The sequence below is a fragment of the Choloepus didactylus genome, chromosome 17, assembly GCF_015220235.1.
Source record: "Choloepus didactylus isolate mChoDid1 chromosome 17, mChoDid1.pri, whole genome shotgun sequence".
Lineage (NCBI taxonomy): Eukaryota > Metazoa > Chordata > Mammalia > Pilosa > Megalonychidae > Choloepus > Choloepus didactylus.
In genome coordinates, this window is record NC_051323.1 from 17,460,065 (window position 1) to 17,484,443 (window position 24,379).

The 24,379-nt window shown below is 46.5% G+C and overlaps 1 protein-coding gene and 1 pseudogene across 9 annotated transcripts in view; one reads left to right on the top strand and one right to left on the bottom strand.

Moving 5' to 3' along the window:
* DCTN1 (dynactin subunit 1) overlaps positions 1-7,145 on the top strand; it is a 29,196-nt gene extending 22,051 nt beyond the window's left edge. For 4 of the 9 annotated variants that reach the window (XM_037807233.1, XM_037807234.1, XM_037807229.1 and 1 more), the window contains 16 exons: positions 218-378; positions 500-668; positions 925-993; positions 1,209-1,271; positions 1,384-1,533; positions 1,706-1,867; positions 1,946-2,077; positions 2,277-2,402; positions 2,542-2,684; positions 2,971-3,137; positions 4,637-4,651; positions 4,846-4,979; positions 5,092-5,284; positions 5,553-5,632; positions 6,165-6,254; positions 6,664-7,145. In XM_037807233.1, the coding sequence (XP_037663161.1) occupies positions 218-378; positions 500-668; positions 925-993; positions 1,209-1,271; positions 1,384-1,533; positions 1,706-1,867; positions 1,946-2,077; positions 2,277-2,402; positions 2,542-2,684; positions 2,971-3,137; positions 4,637-4,651; positions 4,846-4,979; positions 5,092-5,284; positions 5,553-5,632; positions 6,165-6,254; positions 6,664-6,801 (1,992 nt within the window). In that variant the 3' untranslated portion in view covers positions 6,802-7,145. The remainder of the gene's footprint in view (positions 1-217; positions 379-499; positions 669-924; positions 994-1,208; positions 1,272-1,383; positions 1,534-1,705; positions 1,868-1,945; positions 2,078-2,276; positions 2,403-2,541; positions 2,685-2,970; positions 3,138-4,636; positions 4,652-4,845; positions 4,980-5,091; positions 5,285-5,552; positions 5,633-6,164; positions 6,255-6,663) is intronic. The other 5 variants (XM_037807230.1, XM_037807236.1, XM_037807237.1 and 2 more) reach the window with 3 other exon arrangements.
* A 3,266-nt stretch (positions 7,146-10,411) lies between these two features.
* On the bottom strand, positions 10,412-23,381 carry LOC119512843 (annotated as a pseudogene).
* Positions 23,382-24,379: the final 998 nt, after the last annotated feature.

Sequence of the window (24,379 nt, forward strand, 5' to 3'; positions counted from 1 at the left end):
ATAGTCCCATTGGTCAAAACACCCTTTTATCTCCATATCCTAAATCTTCACAACCTCCTTTAATCACCTCACCATGCAAGACTCTGCCCTTCTAAGAACTGTTTCTCCTTTTTCTCCCCTGAGTGCCCATGCCCCCCTTATAGCTGTTAAGCTCGGTGTCCCATATTCCTGAGTCTCTTTTCCCAGAGTCCCAGGTTCCTGGTCTTTCTTCCCGTAGGCAGAGCTGATCCGGAAGCAGGCCCAGGAGAAATTTGAACTAAGCGAGAACTGTTCAGAGAGGCCTGGGCTGCGAGGAGCTGCAGGGGAGCAGCTCAGCTTTGCTGCTGGGCTAGTGTACTCACTGAGTCTGCTGCAGGCCACACTACACCGCTATGAGCAGTAAGTGAGCCCTGACCTCTGTCTTCAGGGCCCAGGGTCTGAGATATGCTGGAACTGAGACTGCTGGCAGACCCTGGGCTCAGATGACCCTGGCCTCACAGAGCCCTTCTCTGGTCTCTAGTGCCCTGTCTCAGTGCAGTGTGGACGTCTATAAGAAGGTGGGGAGTCTGTACCCTGAGATGAGTGCTCACGAGCGCTCCTTGGATTTCCTTATTGAGTTGCTGCACAAGGATCAGCTGGACGAGACTGTCAATGTGGAGCCTCTCACTAAGGCCATCAAGTACTACCAGGTCTGGGGCAAGACAGGGAAGGTGGCTCCTGACGTGGGTTATCACCAGTGTATCCATGGATGTCTTCCCCACACTGGTTGCTTGAGGCTTGGTTTGTTCTTAGCTGAACTTGCCTTATGATGCATCTGCTTGGGGTTTGAGATTTTCTTGTACCTCTGGAGTCCCATGATGACCTGGCCTCAAACTACAGTTTGGGAAGACTTCTCCACCCTTCCAGGGCCTGAACACTGTCTGTTTCTTTGTCATCCCTCCTCAGCATCTGTACAGCATCCACCTTGCTGAGCAGCCTGAGGACTGTACCATGCAGCTGGCTGACCACATTAAGGTGAAGGGTCTGGCCTAGTGGGGGCATCAGGTCAAGAGATCAGACCCCCAAGGGATATCACACAGGAGTAGGGCAAGTCACCAAGGGCAGATCAGGGAAGCCAGAGGACCCACTTAGGCATGGGGGTTGGCAGAGGATGGGGACTTCTTAGAGATGGTGATGAGACAGAAGGGCTCCTGTTGGAGACTGACAGCCACATGCTTCCATCCTCACAGTTCACCCAGAGTGCCCTGGACTGCATGAGCGTGGAGGTGGGACGGCTACGTGCCTTTTTGCAGGTGAGAGCATGTCTAGATTTGTTGGAGCTCCTCTTCCTTCCTGGTCCCCACCTCCTCACCCCCAGCCTTAATGCTGATTCGGTTCCCCATCCATTTCCTATTTCCTGAGTAGGGTGGGCAGGAAGCTTCAGATATTGCCCTTCTGCTCCGGGACCTGGAAACATCATGCAGTGACATCCGCCAGTTCTGTAAGAAGATCAGAAGGCGAATGCCAGGGACGGATGCTCCTGGGATCCCAGCTGCACTGGCCTTTGGACCTCAGGTTTAGGGCTGCAAGTGGGGAAGGAAAGGAAGCTGGGGAGAAGCAGGAGGGCCTAGCATGTCTTTATCTGGCTCTGGTCACAGGGATAAGAATAGTGGGGGTGGGGGGTTGTGTAGCTGGGAGCTGTGGTGCCGGACCCAGGCTGGGCTCCTGACTCTGGTCTGTTGCACAGGTCTCCGACACCCTCCTAGACTGCAGGAAACACTTGACATGGGTGGTGGCTGTGCTGCAGGAGGTGGCAGCTGCTGCTGCCCAGCTCATTGCCCCACTGGCAGAGAATGAGGGGCTGCCTGTGGCCACCCTGGAGGAACTGGCTTTCAAAGCAGGCGAGCAGGTACGTCTGTTGGCAGAGGCAGAAAGGGCAGTCAGGTGGCTGGTATGGGGCTTTCATTACTGCCCTTGGCTCCTGCAGATCTACGGGAGCCCCTCCAGCAGCCCCTATGAGTGTCTGCGCCAGTCATGCAACATCCTCATCAGTACCATGAACAAGCTGGCCACAGCCATGCAGGAGGGGGAGTACGATGCCGAGCGGCCCCCCAGCAAGGTCAGTGGAGGGTTCCAGGCAGGGCTCCTAAGGCCTGGAGGAGCAGGACTTGCCGAGCTGCTGTTAGTTGTGGGAGGGCTGGGAGGCTGGAGGAAGGAATCTGGGTAGCTCCATCCTGGCTAGGCGACAAGATGTCCTATGGCTGGATCTCCCTGGAAAGGAGTATGTTGGTGATCTCTCCCTTCGCCCGCCCTCTTAGCCACCTCCAGTTGAGCTGCGGGCAGCAGCCCTTCGTGCAGAGATCACAGATGCTGAAGGCCTGGGTTTGAAGCTTGAAGATAGAGAGACAGTAATCAAGGAGTTAAAGAAGTCACTCAAGATCAAGGTGAGGGTGGAGTAGGCCCAGGATCTGTGGGGCTGGGAAGCAAGGTGGGACCTCTAGGGAGTTACTCATGGTCTCTCCCAGGTCCCTGGGGGCTGTGGGGAGGATGTCAGGGAACTAGAAGCTCTCTGCCCTCATCCAGGGGGAGGAGCTGAGTGAGGCCAACGTGCGGCTGAGCCTCCTGGAAAAGAAGCTGGACAGCGCTGCCAAGGATGCGGATGAGCGCACTGAGAAAGTCCAGACTCGGCTGGATGAGACCCAGGCGCTGCTGAAGAAGAAGGAGAAGTCAGGCACCTTCCCTGAGGCCCTGCTCATGCCAGTTCCCCTGCTGCCACTGGAGGCTCTCTGCCTCCTAACCCAGCCCCTCCCCAGGCCCTCCGCAGTGGGACTCCCAGAGCAGCAGACGCCATTTTCCTTTCCCAGTGCCAACCCCGTTGCATCACCCGCACCTAAGCCTGTGCTGCCCCTGCTGCCTCCCTAGGGGGGCTGCTCCAGAGACCTCTCAAGACCAAAAAGCATGGGTGGGACCATGGGGAGGGGACACTCATCAAGCCCAGATTGTCCTTCACAGAGAGTTTGAGGAGACGATGGATGCACTCCAGGCTGACATTGACCAGCTGGAGGCAGAAAAGGCAGAACTAAAGCAGCGGCTGAACAGCCAGTCCAAGCGCACAATTGAAGGCCTCCGGGGGCCCCCTCCCTCGGGTATTGCTACTCTTGTCTCTGGCATTGCTGGTGGTGAGTACGGTGGGACAGGCAGCTCCGGCCCCGCGGAGAATGAATGGCCTGCCTCCTGTCCTTGGCCTCAGTTTAACTTTTCTGCCCCTGTCTTACCCCCAGATTTTTAGCCAGGAATGTGCTTGCCCAGTTTCACTCTGTGCCAGCTTTTACCAAGTTTTCGCTTCCCCCAAAGATATGTGCAGAATCCCTCTGACCAAAGTGGGCCTTTACCAAGTTGTTAAGAAGCTCAGAATGATGACAACAGTTGGACTCTAGTAAATGTCTCTTCTGGGTCTGCAGTTTGGCCTTTTGGTTCCGGCCCAATTTCCCAGAGGGACCTCGGCATGTAGCGGGCTGGGCTGACTCGGCAGGGTATCCAGCCTTGTCTGATGCCTGCTCTTGATCGTTCCTCTTGACTGGGCACTATATTTTCCCCACTGAGCTCACAGGGCCTCCCTGTGGTGTGGTTTCTTCTTCCATCCTTTTGCTCTTCCTGTACTGGTGGCCCCTGGTCTCTGAAGGACAGCCTTGTTCAATCTGGCCTTCAGGTTTTGGCACTGGGAAATCTGACCCTCTCCATTGCTGAATTTACCCAGTTTCCTTTGGGGCTTGTGTTCTGACCTTTGTCTGGTCTCTCAGTGTGGGCAGGTCTCCTTACCTGGAGTGTTTCTCCTTCTGGGCTTGATCTCCCAGTTTCCTGACCAAGGAGGGAGGTGGCCACTGCCATCTTGGTTTTTACCTGCCATATAGTTTGAGTTTTCTTATTTACCCCTTCCACCTCTAGAAGACAAACTCCTTGCCCTGGAATTAAACTCTAGGATCTCTAGACCTCCCTTTGTGCTCCTGGGTGTGATCAGCTGACCTCACCTAGGTTCTTTTTCTCATTAATGACACACTTACTGGCACCTTTTGATCTTGGGAAGTGATCAGGTACATTTGTGGCTTTAGATTCCTGTGGTACAGATAGCTCCACATTCCTTGGGGGTCGTTTCCAGAATATCACGTTATATTATTTTAGCACAGGCTAAACAAACAAACATTGGTTCTGAGCTTATGGAATTTCCCACTAAGAAGAGGGTCTTTTGCCTTAGAGCAGTGAGGGACTGAATCTGCTTCCTCAACTTAAGCCTTGCTGGTGGTGAGCACAGAAGTGGCAGGCATATTGGGTTCTCTGGCGTCTTCCCATGCCCTCCTTGGAGATGGAGTGTGGGATAGGGCGGAAGGAACAGCCTCACACCCCGAGTGTTTCCTCTAGTGCACACTCATGCTATCTCATTCCTCACATGGCTTACCCTGGCTCATGGCCTCATTCCCCTTTTCCTACCTTCCTTTCATACATATCTGCACTTCCCCCAAAGGTTGGGGGGCAGAGTAGGGGTCTTCCTGTATGGTGATCAGAAAAAGGACTTTCCTGTGGGTCATGTCCGGGCTTCCTCTGGTGTGTCCCCCTCACACCCAGATCATCTAATTCCTCTCTCCTCCTCTCTCCCTGCTCCCCTGGGCTACCCCGAGCACAGAAGAGCAGCAGCGAGGTAGAGACCCACCCTGGCTGGGGGTTACCAGGGCTGGTGGGAATCGGGGCTGGGGGAGTAGGGTGAGGCTTCCTCCTTGGGTGCAGCCAGGACCAGAGGTGGGAGAGGAGGGGGTGAAGAAAGGGAGGAGCAGGGGTGGAGCCCATCCTCAACCCTCTCCACTGGGGCTGATGCCCCTTGCTGTGGTCCCACAGGGGGAGCCCCTGGGCAGGCTCCAGGGTCTGTGCCAGGCCCGGGGCTGGTGAAGGACTCCCCGCTGCTGCTCCAGCAGATCTCTGCCATGAGGCTACACATCTCCCAGCTCCAGCATGAGAACAGTATCCTCAAGGTGAGGGGACCACAGGAAGCACTAGGGTACGGGCGGAGTATCCCTGTGCCATTGATAGATGGGAGGGGACTTCTAGCACCTCTTCCCACCACCCTGTTTTTCTCTCCCACAGGGATCGCAGATGAAGGCATCCCTAGCAGCCTTGCCTCCTCTGCATGTGGCAAAGCTGTCCATCCCACCCCATGAGGGCCCTGGCACTGAGCTAGCTACCGGGGCGCTGTATCGTAAGACCAACCAGCTGCTGGAGATGTTGAATCAGCTGAGCACACACACCCATGTAGTAGACATCACTCGCACCAGTCCCGGTATAGACGTGCCAACCCCTGTGATGAATTACACACCCCCTTCCCCTGCCGTCTCCCGGGTTTAGCCCCTGCCCCGGCAGTCCCCACATTGGAGATGCTCTTCCCAGCAGTGTTCTTTGGCCCCACTCTGCAGTTTGCTTGATTTACCCACTCTTTCTTAGGTGCCTCTTAAGTGCCTGTTCCATGTGGTCATGCACTGCTGACCCTTAGTCCGGCTCTGCTGCCTGCCTTGGCCTTAGGGGGTCTCACCAGTCTTGTCTCCCCACAGCTGCCAAGAGCCCCTCTGCCCAGCTGCTGGAGCAGGTTGCTCAGCTCAAGTCCCTGAGTGACACCATCGAGAAGCTCAAGGTCAGTTCAGACCCTGCCCTTTCTCACCCCACACGCCATGCTCCAGAGCATTCCCTGGTGGAGCCCTTAGCACATTCATTTCAGCAAGCATTTTCAGAGCTTTTCTGGGCCCTGCCCTGTGCTAGATGGTGCACTAGGGAGGGAGGTGGGTGGGTGGGGTGGGCGTGGGAGGCAGGGTGCCTGCCTTGGGGGCTCACAGTTTAGATGTAAACAGAAGACAAATTCTCATCAACACAGTGAAAAGAGATAGAGAGGACCAGCCTTAGAGTGTGTGGTTCAGAGTGCAGCTGAGACCATCATGGGGTAGAATGGATGGGATGGCTTCCCAGAGAGGTGGAATCTCACTTGGGCTTTAAAGAGTCAGGATTTGTGGGTGGAGATAGGCTTGGAGGTGAGATATGTAGGAGCAGAGAGCAAAAGTGTGACTGAGAAGACTAGTCTTTGCTGCCCTGGATTTCATGCGCATGTGAGACCAGGGAGGTTTTGTGTTAGCCCATGGGGAGTCTTTAAATGAACACGTGCTAACCCCCAGGATGAGGTCCTCAAGGAGACAGTGTCTCAGCGCCCTGGAGCCACAGTCCCCACTGACTTTGCCACCTTCCCTTCATCAGCCTTCCTCAGGGTAAGGGGGATCATGGGGAGGGGAGTGGTGCAGTGGGAAGAGCTCAGATGGGTCCTCCCTGCTCCCCTCAGAATTTCAAGTGGCCTTGGGATAGGTCTGACAATTGTAGCCCTTAGGTTATCTGGCTAAATCTTACCTGCAAATAACTCAAAAGCATTTGTAATGCCTCCAGAAATTCCAGTATTCTAGCACCTAAACATCTTCCTTGCCTTTTGATACCAGAGGGGCTCAAAACCCCCCGACAGACCATGCACACCAATTTTGATTTGGGAAATATGGTCACCATAACCCAGGAACCCAAAACCTGCATCTCCCAGGGGCTGCCTTGATCTCAGTGCCCAAAGTCCCTTCCAGTGGCCCACAGTTTGAGCCCCTGACCTGTGGTCGTGTCTCCCTTGCCCACCCCCAGGCCAAGGAGGAGCAGCAGGACGACACAGTCTACATGGGCAAAGTGACCTTCTCTTGTGCGGCTGGCCTTGGACAGCGACACCGGCTGGTGCTGACCCAGGAGCAGCTGCGCCGGCTTCACGGTCGCCTCATCTCCTAAGCACGCCTTTCCTTGCTGTCCCCTTCGACCCTCAGGCCCTCCTGGTGCCGCTGTGCCTGAGGCACAGCTACCTCAGCTGGCCCCCAGGTAGAACCATGTGTGTAAAGCTCTTCGATCCCATTCAGCTTTACCCCCATCCTGTCAGTGCCCTACCCTTGACCCTTGCCCCTTGTCCCAGGTTCCCCTAGTTCCTGGGCTCTGCCAGAATTTATTGATTGGCTGCTCCATCCTTCCTGAGGGGCCTCAGGGCATGTGGGGGGTAGGCTGAGACTCCACCACCAAAGGTTAGGTGAGATCCCCTTGAACAAGGACTTCACACCTTGATTAAAGCAACTTCTGCTTCAGTCCTTTCTGTGTGGTGTTGGGAGTGGGACTCGGGCCATTCACCTTAGAGTAGGAGTGGAAGAGAAGAGAGGCTGAGGCTACATCAAATTTGAAGGTTCCTCTCTGGAGTGACCACTAGAATGCTGTGTCCTTCAAATTCACGGGTAGCTAAGTTACTTTGAGCAAGGAGGAGAGGGCTGGACTGAGGTGGGGGGAGGGGGAACACTTGAGCCCATTTTAGGCCTTAGGAGGGCGGGGGAGTGAGTAACCCCTGCCAGCCTTGACTTTGCTGCCTGGGTCTTCCACTGTTTTTCAGTCTGGGTTTTGGAACTGGGGTAGTGGTGTGCTCACTACCCCAGCTGACTTTCTGATGCACTGGCCAGAGTCTCCACACAAGATGTACGGCTCGTCAGAGGGAACATTTACTGAACAACACAGGAAAATCAAAACAGCGGGCCAGTAAGAAAGGATGGAAGTCACAAATGCTGTTATCAAACCCTGGTACAAAGTAGAATCACCTAGGGAGCTTCTGAAAAAGGAATTAGATTTCCAGCCTTGGCCCCAACATGTTGCAAACACTTCCAGGCTGGGACCCAGTAGTCCCAACCTGAGCAGTCCCCTGGCATTTTGACGCTTAGCCCCAGGTTAGTTTAGTTGGCTGGCTCCTTGATGCTCTCTTTCATCCCCTTTTTGGGGAAAATCCAGCCCAAGCTTCCAAAGGGCTAGGGCTCAAATTCAGCTGGAGAAAGAGATCTTTGGTGCTTGGGAGCTGCTTCAGCTAGGCCAGGCCCTCTGCATATCTGCTTCCTCTCTTGGGAGGGGACGGAGTAGACAGAAGGAGGAGGACTCTGCAGTGGTCTTGGGCACGTTTTCAGTTTGAGCACCCTCCGGGAAGGTCAGTGGGATATGGAATTGGATGTCTGCTCTGTACCTTAGCCTTTCTCAACTGGGTTCCCAAAGGAAACAATTTGGGTTACTGTTTTTTTTGTTATGTTTTGTTTTGTTTTTTTATTATCCCCAAGGATGCTATGTGGCTAATATCGTTCTAGCTGCATAGGGTATGATTTATTATAAGAAGGAGTGCCTTGGGGTGTTTAGGTGTAATTGTCACCTAACTGAGTTGTCACCGAACTGGTTGAGAAGGGTTGCTGTATCTTGATACCAGAGAGTCTCCATCTCACTTCACCTCTCCAAAGTGGACTCCTCCAGAGCTAAGGCTGTCCTTTCCCTGGGAGTGGATTGTGTTCCTGTCTTTTCTCCCCAAGTTGCTGACTTGCTTCTCGCTGGCAGTTAAGATACTGAGGGTCAAGACAGGGCTATTCCTGGTGGCACCCTTAGATGAGGACAGGGCTTTCTTGTTCCATCCTCTTCCTTTGGCCGTGGTTTCTCACCGCTTGAACTACTCTCCTCAGTGCTAGACTTGCTCATGCGGTTGCTTGTTGGCGCCTCCCTCTGACAGTCCCACTGTCTGTCTCAAAGTCAGCATGTCCAAAACTGAATTCTTCTCTTCTGTGTTCTGGGGGTGGATGAGCTACAAGCCTGCACATTTTCTTTGACTTCTTCACTCTCCTCAGCTAATCTGTTACCCAGTCCTGCTTGGTTTTTGTTTCATTACAGTTTCTCAAATTTGTCTCCCCCTCCCTCACTGCTGCTAACTTTGTACATAATTTCTTGTTCTGCTTCAGCAGCTTTTAAACTGGTTACCCTACCTGCAGCTTTGCCTCTCTCCAACCAGTTCTCTACCCTGCTGCCAGAGGGACCTTTCCAAAATACAGACTGGGCCAGGCCACTCCCCTGCTTTACATCCTGAAATGGTTCCCCCATTGGTCTAGAATATAAGATTTACATTCTGTAGAATGGCACATGAGGCCACCCATGACTTCATTCCTGCCCACCTCTCTAGGCCCTCAGGTGGCTGCTTCTCCCCATGTGCCTTGTGCTCCAGCCTTGGTGACGCCTGCAGTTCCCTCACCGCTCTGTACTCTCAGATCTCTTCCCACTGCCAAGAATGTTACCTGCCTCCTTCCTTTCACTCCACCTCCCTGTTCTCCCCACAGGGGGCATCCTGTTCAATTTTTAAGACAGCCCTGGTGTGGCCATCTCAGGATATCTCCAATCCCTGTGGCCTGTTAGGTGCTCCTCTTCTGGAGGCAGCAAAGAATATGGGCCTTTTTCCAGGTGTGCTCAGATTTAATTGGTTTGAGACTGCAGAGTTTCTAACCTCTTCTCTCTTCTGGTCTGTTTTCTCAGCTGCAGAATGGAAATCATGATCCCCCCTGGGTGGTTGTGAAGGCTAAATGAGATAATGCATACAAGCATCAAGCACAGAGCCTGGCATAGAGTGGGCTTCCTTCTCTTCTTCATGCTCTTACCCCACTGCTTTCTACCAGAACCATCCGTTTCCCCTGTGATTGTTAGTTAACTCTTCTGTTTCCCCCTTTGGACAGACTGAGTGTTCTTTTAGGGTGTCTTCCATCTGTGTCTCCCCCAAAACACAAGAGAATGGCTCATGTTTGGGAGGAAAGTGATGAGTTCCATTTTGGACATGAGTTTGAGGTGCCTGTGAGAATGTCCAAGTGGAGATGTCCATTTGGCACTGGAATCCAGTTGGATCTGGAGCTTAGCAGAGAAGTCTGGATTGGAGATGACGTTTGGAGAATCAGTTGGGAGTGTTGTGTCAGTGGTGGTTGAAGATATGGTTTGGATGAGGTCATTGTCTTCACTTGGGTTACGTAGAAGACAGTCTGAGGCAAAGCTTAGGTGCTAGTGCTGTATTGGAAGGTACAATCCCAGAGCAGTTAGAGTGAGGGAAAGGAGAAGTGAGGCAGGAAAGGAGGAGAGGAAAATACAAGCTTTGCTTTAGTGAATTAGCTACTGCTTCACAAAGAGACAGCGGTCACTCACCCACATTGGATGTCTCTGGATAGACTACGGAAACACCATGCCTGGCTGAAACATTACATTGAGATTGATGGGAGGGAATTTACCTGTTCTCCCTCCTGTCTTCTGTCCTTCCTTGGTCAAAGTTTGCCCCGTGGGGTATTAATTTCCTCTTACTCCCTCCCATTGTATTTCTTGTCATTGGAAAAGTCAGATCCTATGCCCTGCAGCATGGCATTTCATCCAAGCTTTAAGAAACTGGACAATAGCCTACAGGAGCTGGTCAGGGTAGAGAAGAGCTGAAGGCCTGGAAGTCTTGTGAGACTAGAGAATCTGAAGCCTTATTTCCCCTGGAGAGTCTGTACATAATGAGGGTAGAGAGCAGAGCCTGGAGCATCACCGAGAGTTAGCCCACAGCAGTCTGGAGAAGCATCCACTGACAGCAGAGGAACCCCGAGAGAATGCTGTCACAGAGCTGAGGGAGGTGAGAGATTAAGGTGAGGTAGTCAACAGCCTCAAGGCAGCTGAGAGGTCAAGTGAGCTGAGTTCTGGTAAGTGGACATCGTGATAAGCAGACGCCTGGTGAGCTGCCCAGGGCAGTGTCAGTGGGATAGAGGGAGCAGAAACTGGGTTGTGGAGGTGAGAAATGGGAGAGAGCAGCACACGTGCATTTCTGTCTTGTTGGTCAGTGTTGAGTCATGGAAGTTGGGTGGCCAGGGCATGGCAGAGACCCTGACTCAAGCATCATTGCCCATAGACGATTGTGGGAACTGTTTCTGGGGCCCAAGTAGTTTCTGGAAACTGAGATGTGATGGTGGGAGGAGAGCCCTGGCCAGATATGGATGAATCATAGCATGGAGCAGCCTCCTCTGAGCCATCCAAGCCCAGAGCTACCAGTTGTGACATGAGATCAAGCAGACTGACTGGCAATTGGAAGGGGCAGGGTATGAACATCCTCAACCTTGTCTTCTAAAAATTCCTCTCTTACTGGGGTTCTTGGGCAGATTGCCAGGGCCAATATCAGTGGCTCCCAAGGCAGCTTACTAAAGTGGTTAAGGTAGAGCTCAGGTCCCAGCTCTTCCCCTTGTAAGTTGTGTGAACTTGGGAAAGTTGCTAAACCTCAGCTTCAGTTTCTGTTTCAGTAATTTCAGGCTAATAGCACCTTCCTCAGGGTTTAGGGACAGATTAAGTGAGATAGCATGCTTGACACAGGTGCTCAATAAAAAACATCTGGGAGAGGCTGACACTGAACAAAGGAGAAGGAAATGAAATAAAAGCAGCTACATTGCTGAGACATACACTTAGGATCCAAATAACTGTATTTGGTGCCCAAAGGATAGACAGTTCTCAGTGCCCCACTTGATTCTGTGGGTGGAGACTGTCTTACTTTCTACCATCCAGGCACTATTTCCTCCACTCTTAGCAGGCCAGGGCTGAGGGAAAGCCTAAACTTGGGGCACCTTCAATTTGAGTTCACTTGCTTGGCTCCTATTTTCCGTCGAGGGGCTGTCCTCAGCCCTAGCTATAGGGTAGGACTGTGGGGGCTGATCCAGGGTAATCTTGCCTTTCAGCTGCTGTCCTGTCTTCTGTCCAAGATTTGAGCATTCTAGGCCCTCCTGGTGGCCACGTCAGTATCAGGTGAAAATGAACATGGGGATGTTGACTTTTGTGCTGTGGGGAGAAGGGGTGGAGACGACAAAGACCTGAGTCTGCCACTCAGGTAGCATCCCCAGAACAAAAGATATGCCCTGCCCAGTCTTGGAGCTGAAAGTGAAAAAGAAGCAGGTGTGCTCCATCGCTCCAAGCTGGGGAAACTTCATAGCACTGATGACCTTTCCCCCTGACAGGTAAGCCCAGGGCATCTGGAGAACAGAGTTTGAGGGTGAGTAGCCCTTCCTGCCTCCTTACGAGTGTTATGCTCAGTGTAGCCCTCTTCTTTCTCTAAATTTTGAGACGTGTCCATGCACTCAGCCTCCCTCCTCTCTGTCACATGTGCTTGCTGAAACAGTGCTGCTTCAGGATAGACGGGAGAAACTGCTATGGTTCCCAAAGGGGCAATCTGGGCTGTTTGTCTTCCATTCCTCTCCAGAAGGCCTGGGAGTTCTTCTAGCTCAAATAACTGATATCAGAGCAAATACATGTCTCTCACCCTGTATTTTGTTTTTTAACTTTTTATATTGAGAAAATTTGACATACAAATGAAACGAGTAGAGTATAATGAATCTCCATGTACTCATATCCCACCTTCAACAATTATGATTTCATGGCCAATGTTTCATTTATACTGCCCTTCCTTCCCCTCCCCCCAGATTGTTTTGAAACAAATCCCAAACATCTTACCGTTTCACCCCAAAATATTTTAGTATCCATAAAAGATAGGGCTCTTAAAAAACGAAAACTACAATACCATGATCACGTTTAATAAAAAATCAATATCCAGTGTTCAGATTTCCCTGATAGTATCATAAAATATTTTATTGTGTTTTCTTTTACAGTATTTGTCTTTGGATAAGGTTCAAGACAAAAATCTATATGTTGCAAAAAACTGTGTTACTTAAGTCACTTTTTCACCCACATTTTAAGTTACTGTTGTTGCACCACTACAGCACATGCTTTATACACATAGATCTTAAATTTCATTTTCAATGTTTTGGCAATTCAAATACATAGTATATTAACATCTTAAGAATGGAAAGAACACAAGATGGAGGAAGATAAAGAACAAAGTCACAAGTGGTTGTATAGATTTTCCTTTTAGTGTTTTCGATTGGAATTTAAAGATGTCCTGCCAAGGCCCTGCAAGAATAGAGCTGCTTGGAAGAGGAGTGCAATGAAAAAAGTATGGACCCAAAGTTAGGAAGAGATAAGAAGTCAAGGAGAGAGATTATACTTTGAAACTAGATATAAGGATTTCTTTCATTCAGAGTGTAGGCATCCGAATAAGTGTTAAGGAAAGAAATTATATCCTCATTTCTTTCTCAAAATTGTTCATTAACAAACCAAATAAATAGTGCCTATTCACCTGAGAAGGGGGCTCTTTGCAGCATTGCATAAGGAAAGGTGGGGCAGAAGCAAAGGAAAGCAGTGGGAGAGCAACTTGCTTTGAACATACTCCATGATGGGCATCAAAGCCTTTGCTTTGGAAAACCTATCAAATAGCTGAAGTGTGAAGTGGTGACTCTCCAACTTCATAAATGATGATAGATATAGTAACAGATTTCTTCTGAAGAGCTACATGGATTGAAATATTTATGGAAAGAGGCCAGACAGATCCAGGCAGCAGGGTAATGTGGATAATGGTACAAGAGTTAAGGCCTTTCAACCTCTGCTCAACAGATCAGGCTAAAAACTCTAAACTCTGACTGTAGGTTAAAAAAATGGGACAAATGCAAGTGAATGCCTTACTTCAAATGCAGTGACTGGATTGAGCTATAAGAAGATAAAAACTTCTCTGGTATATAACTTGGAAGAATTTCTTGAACTTTCTTCAGCCAAGCCACACCCACTGGTCAAAGATGTGCCTTTCAACAAACAATGAATAATGGAGGTGCCACCAAAATTATCCCTTATCACAGAAAGAGGCATGTAGACACGAGAGGAGCTGTACCCAGCATCAGATGTTGTGAACACGGGTATTTAACAGGGACTCAGGAAAGAAGTCTTTCTCCATACCTCACAGAATTCTGGATTTGTAAACACCAAGGTAAGTCTGTCCATTTTCAGAGTCTTGGCTTAGTGGAGAAGGAAGTAGCAAGGTTCTTGCCTTCCCTGAAATTGCTAAGTAGGACTTCAAAAGGAAGCACATGAAGGCCAGGAAATAACTGAAGTAAGTTGAGGAACTTAAAAGGTGGAGAAGAATTTTAGAGCTATTGGAGGTCACCCCTCCCCCATGACCTTTTGAGCCTTGCATAGTAGCCACAAATATGGTAAGGCCCATTATTTCCCTCCTTGTTAACAAGCAGGAGATGGCAGATGCTTTCTGGCTGCACAGTAAGTAACAACAACAGGGAGTAACATAAACCAGTTTGAATGCAGTGGGGAAGCTGTGAAAAAGATTGTCCAGTAATTTTAGTTCTGGGGAAAGAAGAGGTTTCCAATTTCTCTCCAAGATTTGTGCTTTCAAGGTCATTTTTATTCAAGTCTACCCTGGCATCCTCCCAGTGTGTACTGGTTTTCTAAAGCTGCCAGAAAGCAATATACCTGTGATGGATTGGCTTTTATAAAGAAGATTTGTTAGGTCACACATTTACAGTTCTGTGGCCAGAAAAGCTCAAACTAAGGCATCAACAAGAGGATAACTTCACTGAAGAAAGGCTGATGGTGTCCAGAACACCTGTTAGCTAGGACAGCACGTGGCTGGTGTCTACTGGTCCTTTGTTTCCAGGTTGCATTGCTTTCAGCTTCTGATTCCAGTGGCTTTCTCTTTAAGCATCTTAGCTTCTTAGGGGCAAATTCTTTGCTTAGCATCTCCAAACATCTGTCTACAACTCTTAAGCGTCTGAGTCTGTGTTGGTTCTAAGCTCTCTCTCTCCCTGAGCTCTCTTAAAATCTCCAGTAAACTAATTAAGATCCACCTTGAATGGGCGGGATCACATCTCCATAGAAATAATCTAAGCAGAAGGTGCCACCCACAATTAAGTGGGTCACATCTCCATGGAAACAACCAAATCAAAATTTCCCACCCACAATAAGTCTGCACCCACAAGGTTGGATTAAAAGAGCATGGCTTTTGTGGGTACCTAACAGTTTCAAACCAGCACACAGTGCTATTCAGATCTGGACTCAGTTGGGAGGCTGTGGTGCCTGATGTGGAATGGAGCTAGAGGAAGTACTGGTCTCCCGAAGTCATTGCTCACAAAGACTGGAGCTGGTGCTGATGTCATGACAGGAGCAGTAGCATCCCAGCCTAAAAGGTGTCTGCAGCACTGCCTCCTTGGTTAGATTTGGAACTGGGGTGGAGGGGAGGGTTGAGGGGCATGGCATGCTTGCTGATAGCAACTTCAGAGAATGCCTCCAGGTAGGGATGGGAGTAAATTTAGGCCCCCAATCCTTGCTGTCCTGAGCTTAGAAGCACCTCTCTTGGTTGTAATGTTCCCATTACTCAATTTGGTGGTCTGAAGCCCAGATACACCTTGAGCTGAGTGTCCATTTCCCAAGATTCTTTGGACATCTCAATACCAGCTTTACCCACTTAAAGTGATGAAGCAAGGAGATATTAAAGTCAAAAGCATCACTCGGATCTTTGAAGCCAATGACAGTGAAGTGAAAGCACTACTCCCATTGCTATCCTTGGCCAGGTTACAAAGTAGAAGCTGGAATCTGTCACTGTCTCCTCAGCAATGCCAGGATGTTGTTCTGGTGCCTGAGGAGAGAGCTCTCTTTATATTTTATACTTGAATTGATAATAGGCAGTCTTCCCTTGTGAAGTGATTTGGAGATGACAAGTCTACTCTGGATGGCCTGAATTCCAGTTAGACGGCCTGTAGCTGCTGTTGGAGGCCTGAGGCGGAATCTGTAGTTGTTGACATCAGGTTCACTCACAGGACAGACTCATGCTCTACCTTGGCCGCTAACTTGGCTGTGTGCTCTGCACCATTTAGTCTCCTTTAATATCTAGATTCTTGTTTGCTTGCTTGCTTGCTTTTTCCTTATCATTTATTTGTTGAAGGAACTGTTTCTGACAGTCTGGATTGAACAAAAATAAAAAGGATCCTCATGGTGTTAACAGGTTCCTCTGTCTTCTGTATTTCCTGTAAAATATAGTATCCTGTAAAATTCTATATTTTCCTCTAAAAGTTAGATCACTGGTTCTCAAAGTGTGGTCCCGTGACCAACAGCATCAGCATCTCCTGGGAACTTGCAGGAAATGCTAATTCCTCCCACCCCAGAGAGGCTGGCCATCAACCACCATTTTGGGGGAGGTCCAGCATCCCGTTTCTGTGAAATTACCCATTGAAGTAGGAAGGCCAAAATGACGGCGGTGGGGAAAGGAGAAATATTGGTGAGGCAGGAGTTGGTCTCTTGATGGGATAGCATGCATGGTGTTAATTGGTTTTTATTTTCTGTCAACGCAAAATGGGGATTTTTTTTTTTTTTTTTTGCATAATGTCATGACATATGAAATGGTGGACTTATGATTATAACAGGTAACTTAGCTGATTAATGTACTTTGAAAATTATGTCGTTACTAAATTGTCCAATTCCCCTTGCCCTTCCTGGAGAAGTGAGGGGATAAGTATTCACTCTCCTCTCTGGTACTTAGGCCACTAAACCTTGACACTTTGTAAAAGACAAGGTAGCTGAGATGTGGGAGACCGTCCTCCCTCAGAGACTGGAGCTTTAGGTCACCTACTACTTGGTAGCCAAGGGCACCTGGTTTAGAAAGATCCTTGGCTGGGAAAATGCTCTTTAGCTACAGCAATGGCTTGTCAAGGTTCTGTGCAAGGTACAAGGCAAAGACTGCTTTGCCAGCAGTGACCCTTCTGAAGTAACTTCTGAAGCAAGGGCCAGTAGGTGGAACTGAACTTTAGTGAACACATGTGAAATTATGGAGTAAGGAACTTGCTTGCTAAGTTGTGAAATCAAATTTCATTTTTCAAAGCCCTAGTAAACAATATCCAAGATAAAGAAATCACTTTTTAACCCATCTCACTTTTTTTGTGAAAAAGAAAAACAAAAAACAAAGGATAGACTTAAGCAATTGTTAAAACTCATGTACTGAATACCCAAAAAAAGGAATGAGTTTTATTGCATATAAATTTTTTAAGTGAACTTAAAAAAAAAAAACAAACAACAGAACAACAAGGAACACTTCAATTAACAAAATAAAATATGACCACAACTTATTAGAGAAAGTTTTCCTACATATGAGCACAGTGATATTAGAAAATCATTTTTTAGTGGAGGAAAAATCCTAACTTCTTATTTTGGAAGGTAGGTATTTGGGCTCCTATTTTAAATGAAGATATGGTGTCTGAAAAAGTAATATGCCTACTTAGGGCCAGTGGGGTTTAGAGTGAAGAAGGGTACAAAGATTGAAATTTATGCATTCTGTGCATAAATGGGTATTTGAGTGATCTTCAGGTTCGAGCAACTACAAACCATGCTATATAAACAATCTTGTTTGTGTGCCCTGGTACACATGTGCATTTTGTCTAGGGAGTAAAAACACTGGGCCATACAGTATATATATTTTCATCTTTATTAAATAATACCACATTGTTTTTGCAGAGTGGCTATACCAGTTTACACCCCGACACAGGATGGGTCCCCTTGACTGGATTCAAGTCTGCCCCTTTGGGGAATGGTGAGAGGTAAGGTTGGGAGATGTCCTTTGGAGCCAATCCACGGAGTTCAGACTTTATCTTTACTGCACTGGGAAGCCACTGGCAATTTTGGAATAGGAAACAAAATGCAAAAAGGGTTTTTAAAGAAAGGTTAAGTTCTTAAAGCTCTTACTTGGTTTGTTTTATAGGGATGGTGGTGGTGGTGGTAGGGCTGACTTAGGCCAGCAGCAGGACTCAAACTCACAAGAGAGAGAGATTTTTGGGGAGATGGTGCAAAGGGAGGAACTGAGCAAATGCCAGAGGACAGAGAACCAGAGTATCCCAGATCTGCCTACTCTCGTCCTTATAATCACGCTGTTGGCGGAGGTGTAAACTCATCCACCACTATGTAAAAACAATGTGGCATTACTGAGTAAAGATGAAGATTCACATACCCAATGACCCAGCAGTTGCAAACCATACCAGAACAAACAGGGAAACAAAACAAGCACAAAATAATAAGGGAGCTGTGTGTGTCAAGGTGAAAGAATTGTCAACAATGTCAAATCTAATAGAGAAGTCCATCAAAAAAAGAACGGAAAAGTTTCCAGTAACTTTGGCCATTAGGAGTCTGATGATAAGGTTTGCCACAGAAATGTTTGTGACATGATGGGAACAGAAATCAGAATACAGTGGTCTAAGGAGCGTAGGAAAAGGAAACTTGAGAGCAGGACATGCTGTCAAGTTGTTTGGCTGAGAACAGTCTCAAGCACACAGAAAATATCAGCATATGATAAAGGTAGCATTTCAAACCAGTGGGCAAAGGGTAAATAATTTAATGAATGGTGAGATAACATTTGGGGTGAAGAATAAAGTTAAATCCTTATCTTATACCAGAAACTAAATTAAAGTCCAGGTGGATTGAAAGATTAAACTTTAAAAAAAAAAAAAAAAGAAAAGAACTAGAAGAAAATGTATGTAAACTTGGGGATGGTTAAAGCTTTTCTATGACTGGCAACAAAACTAGAAACTTACAAGGAAAATTTGGATAAATATGACTTCATTAAAACTTATGAACATATTCTTTACGTAAAGAAAATAAGACCATAAACAAAATTGAATGACATAAGATAATTTTTACAATATTTAGTAAAGAACTCTTGTAAATAAGAAAAAGAGAAGTGCACAAATATAAACGATGTGAGTAGGCGATTCACAAAAAAAATACAATTGTTCAATACCAGTGGAAAAAAAATCAACCTTAATGGAAATCAAAGCAGTCTAGTTCAAGATGGTAACCCAAGCCCTTATATTTACTTCTTTTTTTCTCTCTAAATCCCTAAAATTACATTAAAAAAAAAAAAAAAAAAAAAGGAAGAAAAGGGAAAGCACCAAGGCAGGGCTGGAAAGAGTGCAGTAGACTTCTTTGGGACCTGATACCTGGCAGCTCTCCCTTCTGCAGGAAAGTTCTCCATCCCCACCCATCAGGTGGTCCATGTGGGATTGCCATGTTCTGACAGACTGGCCTTCTAGTCGTGGCTGAACCGCCCAGGGTGGGTACAGTTAGGGTAGGAATGCCTCTCACCACGAGCCTGCCTCACCTTGGGTTCTGTTCTGTGAAGTGAACACACAATAATTAATTAGGAAACCAAGTATAGCTTTATGAAATTGGTAAAGAGGTAGAAGCCCTGTAGATCTTGAATGGACTCAACCTCCTTTCACCCTCCTAATTGGAGAGTTTAGAAAGCCAGAAACGTTATTTCCCAGAATCCCTGGTTGCTTGAGTTCTGGATGTGAATTGGGTTGCACCAATTAGATGCACTTACGTCACAGTTGCATCCCAACATGGTGAAAAGAGTGAGCCTTCTGAGAAGAAAGTAGTAGAGTGGGAAACCCCCATGCTCTGAGGGCAGGGGACCAGCGGCAGGACACATGAGAGTCGTCAGTAATTGAGGAACTTCATGACTGTGCTCCCCACCTCTCCGCCCTGATTCTCCTTTTGCTCACTCAGCACAGCTAAATGGCCATTCGTCAGCACAGGAGACAGGCTCTCAAAGTAAAAAGGAATGTGCTTTGTTTGACAGCTACCATGGCATTAGGGTTGGATGGAGAAGTAGTGCTCCAGCCAACTCCCAGTGGACACTGAACACAAGGAGGAAATCCCCTTGCTGCCAGGGCAACTCCCTGCATGTTTCTTCCATTAGGAAGGATCCTCAGCCTACAAGCCTGTTCCCTGCTAATGCACCCTGGGGGGAAAGCTCATGCCTTCCCATCCCCTCAGCAACACAAGATAAACCTCACCCTCAAATTTCTGCATGAAGTGAAAAACAAAAGGAAATCAAAAACTAAAATATCTGCCCCTACTTTACACCATATAGAAAAATTAACTCAAAATGAATCAACAAACTATATATAAAACTCTTAGAAGAAAACATAGGGATAAATTTTCATGAGTTGGATTTGGCAATGATCTTAGATCAAAAGATAAACAGATAAAATGAACTTCATCAAAAGTGAAAACTTTTGTTATTCAAAGGACAATATTAAGAAAGTGAAAGTAATCTACAGAATGGGGGGAAATATTTGCAAATCACATATCTGGTAAGAATTTAATATACGGAATATATAAAGAACTCATATAACAACAACAAAAAGACAAACAGCCCAATTAAAAAGCGGACAAATGACTAGACATTTTCTGAATATCTTTTATTGTGGTAAAATATACAGAATGTAAAATTTGCCATTTTAACCATTTCTAAGTTTACAATTCAGCGGCATGAAGTACATTCACAATATTGTGTAATTATCATCATATTTCCCCAACTTTTTCATCACCCCAAACAATAATTCCCCTTTTCCCCCTCCCAGGCCCCTGCTGACTGCTGTTCGACTTTCTGTCTCTATACATTTGTGTATTCTAGATATTTCATGTGAGGAGAATGGTTACCCTTTTTTGTTGGGTTTATTTCACTCAGCATATTTCATTCATCCATGTTGTAGCATGTAGCATGTATCAGAACTCCATTCATTTTTATGTTTGAATAATATTCTATTACATGGATAGACTACATTTTGTTTATTCAATCATCTATTGATGGACTCTTGGGTTATTTCCATCTTTTAGCTACTGTGAATAAAGCTGTTATGAACATCTGTATACAAGGATCTGCCTGAGACCCTGTTTTCACTTCTTTTGGGTAGATAAATAGAAGTGGAATTGCCAGGTCATATGGTAATTCTATGTTGAACTTTTTGAGGGCCCTGCAAACTGTTTTCCACAGCAGCGGTACCAGTTTACATTTCCGCCATCAATGTACGAGGGTTCTAATTTCTCCACATCCTTGCCAACAGTTGTAATTTTCCACTTTTTTCATTATAGCCATCTTAGTGCATTTGAAGTGGTATCTAAGTGTGGTTTTGATTTGTGTTTCCTTAGTGACCAATGATGTTGAATAGCTTTTTATGTGCTTATTTGCCATTTGTATGTCTTTTTTGGACAAATGTGCATTCAATCCTATGTTCATGGATTGAAAGACTTAATATCATTAAGATGATTGTACTACTCAAAGCCATCTACAGATTCATTGCAATCCTATCAAAATCCCAGCAGCATTTTTTTGTAGTAATAGGAAAGCATATCTTAAAATTCATGTGGAATTTCAAAGGGCCCCAGTGAGCTAAAACAATCGTGGAAAAAAAAAGAACAAAGTTGGAGGGCTCACACTTCCAGATTTCAAAATTTACTACAAAGTCACAGTATTCAAAACAGTGTGGATTTCACACCAATGTCCATAGCAACATTATTCACAGTTGCCAAAAGATGGAAACACCCCAAGTGTCCATCAACCAATGAATGGATAAAGAAAATATGGTATACACATACAATGGAATATTATTCAACAGTAAGAAGGAATAAGTCCTGAAGCATGCGACATGAATGAATCTTGAGTGAAATGTCAGATGCGAAAGGACAAATATTGTTTGAGCTCACTAATATGAGCTAATTACAATACATAAAACTCAGAGTTAAAATCTAGAATACAGGTTATCAGGAAATAGAATGAGAGTAGAGAATGAGGAGCAGATACTTAATGAGTACAGAATTTTTAATCAGGTTGAATTTAAATGTTTGGAAGGTGGATAGAAATGGTTCAGCTTAGACAATATGAGTAGTTAACAGCACTGAATTATGTGTATGATTGTGGTTGAAAGGGGAGGCTTAGAGTTGAATATGTTATTAGAAGAAAAGCTAGAGGATAAAACGGAACTGTATAATACAGTGAAGGACGATGGAGGATGATATGGAGGACAATGACTGTGATTAATAGCACAAATATAAAAATGTTTCATGAACTAGAACAAATATATGTCACTATTATGAGGAGTTAATAATAGAGTGGTATATGGAAAAAATATACCTACTGCGAATTATGGGCTATAGTTGAAAGTAAAATTTTAATATTCTTTTATCAACAGTAGCAAATGTACCACACCAATGCTAAGAGTCAATAATTGGGGGGGTGGGGGGGTGGATAAAAGGTATTTTTTTGGAGTAATGAAAATATTCTAAAATTGATTGTAGTGATGAATGCACAACTATGTGACGATACTGTGAATCATTTCTTGTATGCTTTGGGTGGATTGTATGATGTGTGAATATATTTCAATAAAATTGCTTAGCAAAACAAAACAATGTGGTACTAGTGTAAGGACAGACACATACCAAATGGAGGAGAGTCCAGAAACAAGCTCTCTCATATATGGTCAATTAATTTTTGACAAGAGTACCAAGGCCATTTAATGGAAAAAGGACAGTCTTTTCAATAAGTAGTGCTGGGAAATTGGATATCCTCATGCAAAAGAATAAAGTTGGATTCTTACTGTATACCATTTACAAAAATGAACTCTGAATAGATCAAAGACCTAAATTTAAGAGCTAAAACCATAAAACTCTTAGGAAAAAACACAGGGAAAAATCTTCCTGACCTTGGACGTGGAAATGATTTTTTTTACAACAAAAGCACAGGCAACAAAAGAAAAAGATAAATTGGACTTCATCAAAATTAAAAACTTCTATGCATCAGAGAACACTATCAGAGAGTGATTAGACAACACACAGATTAGGGAAATATTTGCAAATCATATTCCAGAATATATAAAGAATTCATACAACACAATAACAAAAAGCAAAACACCCCATCAAAAAAAATTAGCAAAGGATTCGAATAGACATTTGTCTGTTCATAATGGGGAGGAATTGGAAACCATCTAAATGGAGACTTCATCAGTAGGAGGCTGATTATAGGAATTGTGGAACATCTATAGAATGAAATAACACATAGTCATTGAAAATAACCATGGAGGTCTATGCTTTTGTTTGACACAGAAAGATACTGTGAAGTCAGTAGGGTACGATTACACGTGTAATGGGCATTTCTGCCTGTCACAGAGATGACTGGAAGAACATAAGGTTCTTCTACAACGCTCACAGAGGTTTCTCTTGGGTGAGTTTTGGTGATTTTTACTTTCTTCTGTATTGTTAAGCATGATATTGTTTATTTAAAAATAAGTGTATGTGAGAGGGAACAGCCAGAAAAAAAATAAGAGTATGTAAATTTTATGTTATTACAGATAGCTCTTCCTCAACTCCCACCATCACTCAATGTGATATAAGCAGGAATAAAATTCAGGGAGAATTGTCCCAAATATTTGGTGACCTGGATCTTCACTGCTTTGTCTTTGATTTACCTCCTGCAACTTCAACACATTCTTGGCTATTTGCTTCTCACTCTTGAAGTCTGAATTTGTAATTTGCTGGCCAGAGCAGCTTTTGCTGCCAGGTTCTCCTTCTTAAAGTCAACTCTGTCATCATGTTTGTTTATGCAATAGGTATGAGTCTCCAACAACAGCTCAGGTGTGTCCAGACAACATACCTTTATTTTTCCAAGGGCAGTTTCTATCACAGGTCCACATTTTGTCAAATAATGGAAACAATTCCTTTCAAGTAAGCCCCCCATCCCTTCCCTGGAGTTGCATTTCAATTTGGGGGGTTATAGTGCTGAGGCATTGGGGTGGGGTGGGTACCTGGTCTGGGGAGCCCCTATCCATGCTGGCATTTGCTGGGCGTCTGTGTCCCTGTGTGGTCTTCCACCATCTCTCCCAGCAGGACACATCTTCCCCACCCCAGTGCTCCTTGGGGTCAGGTTCTCTCAGCTATGCCATGCCCCACTCAGGTGCTCTGGCTCGTAGGGTTGTTCCCACTGCCCCCCCCCCCGGGGGGGGGGGGCTTAGGGAATCTCTGGAGGCTGCCGGAGGCCCATCTACCCGCTTACATCCTGAGGTCTTTCTGCTTCCCTTGGCTCATTCTGGGAAAGAGGGTACAGGTCCCCTCGGCTCCAGGATTCCCTCAAACCTATCCAGGGTTTTTGTCATTCCTTCCACATGGGCCAGGCCTGGGGAAGGGAACAAGCCCAGTGCCCCCATCTCAGGGACATCCATTGAAAGCAGCCTCTCCTCCCTCAGCTCTCCTTTCCCCCAGTTAGCCTGGGAGCAGTAAAACTTTGGCAGCCCTCATGTCCTCTTTTTCCCAAAACTCTTAATTTCATCCTGGCCCCAAATCCTTTCTACAGGGCCTGAACATTTGAAACTCAAAAGACAATAATTCTCATGACTTTCTCCCTGATGAGTCATTCCCATCTTGCATTAGCAAAGGCTATTCTGGCTCTGCCTGGGAGGAAGGGTCCCAGGCTTTAGGGATGAACACACTGGTTAGTGCCACAGAATTAGGGTCCCACTGTCTATACTGAAGCCTCCTGTTGCTCCTTTCTGGACCCCTATTCAGCTAAGGCCTTCTTCTCTTCCTTTAACCCCTCCTGACTCTGGCTTCTGCTCCTAGGCCTTCCTCCCAGAGGAGCCTGCTCTGGATCCCCCAGCAGCTCTGTCCTAGGTCCTGCCTTCCTCCCACTGTCCTGCCCAACTCACCCACCCCGGGGGGACTGATGAGCTCTGGTTCTCCCATGGCTTGAGTCGGGGTAGGGTCATTCCCTTGCTCTTGACCACCACAGTCAGCCCCTGAATATTTTACATCCCCAGTGGTTTTCCGTGGC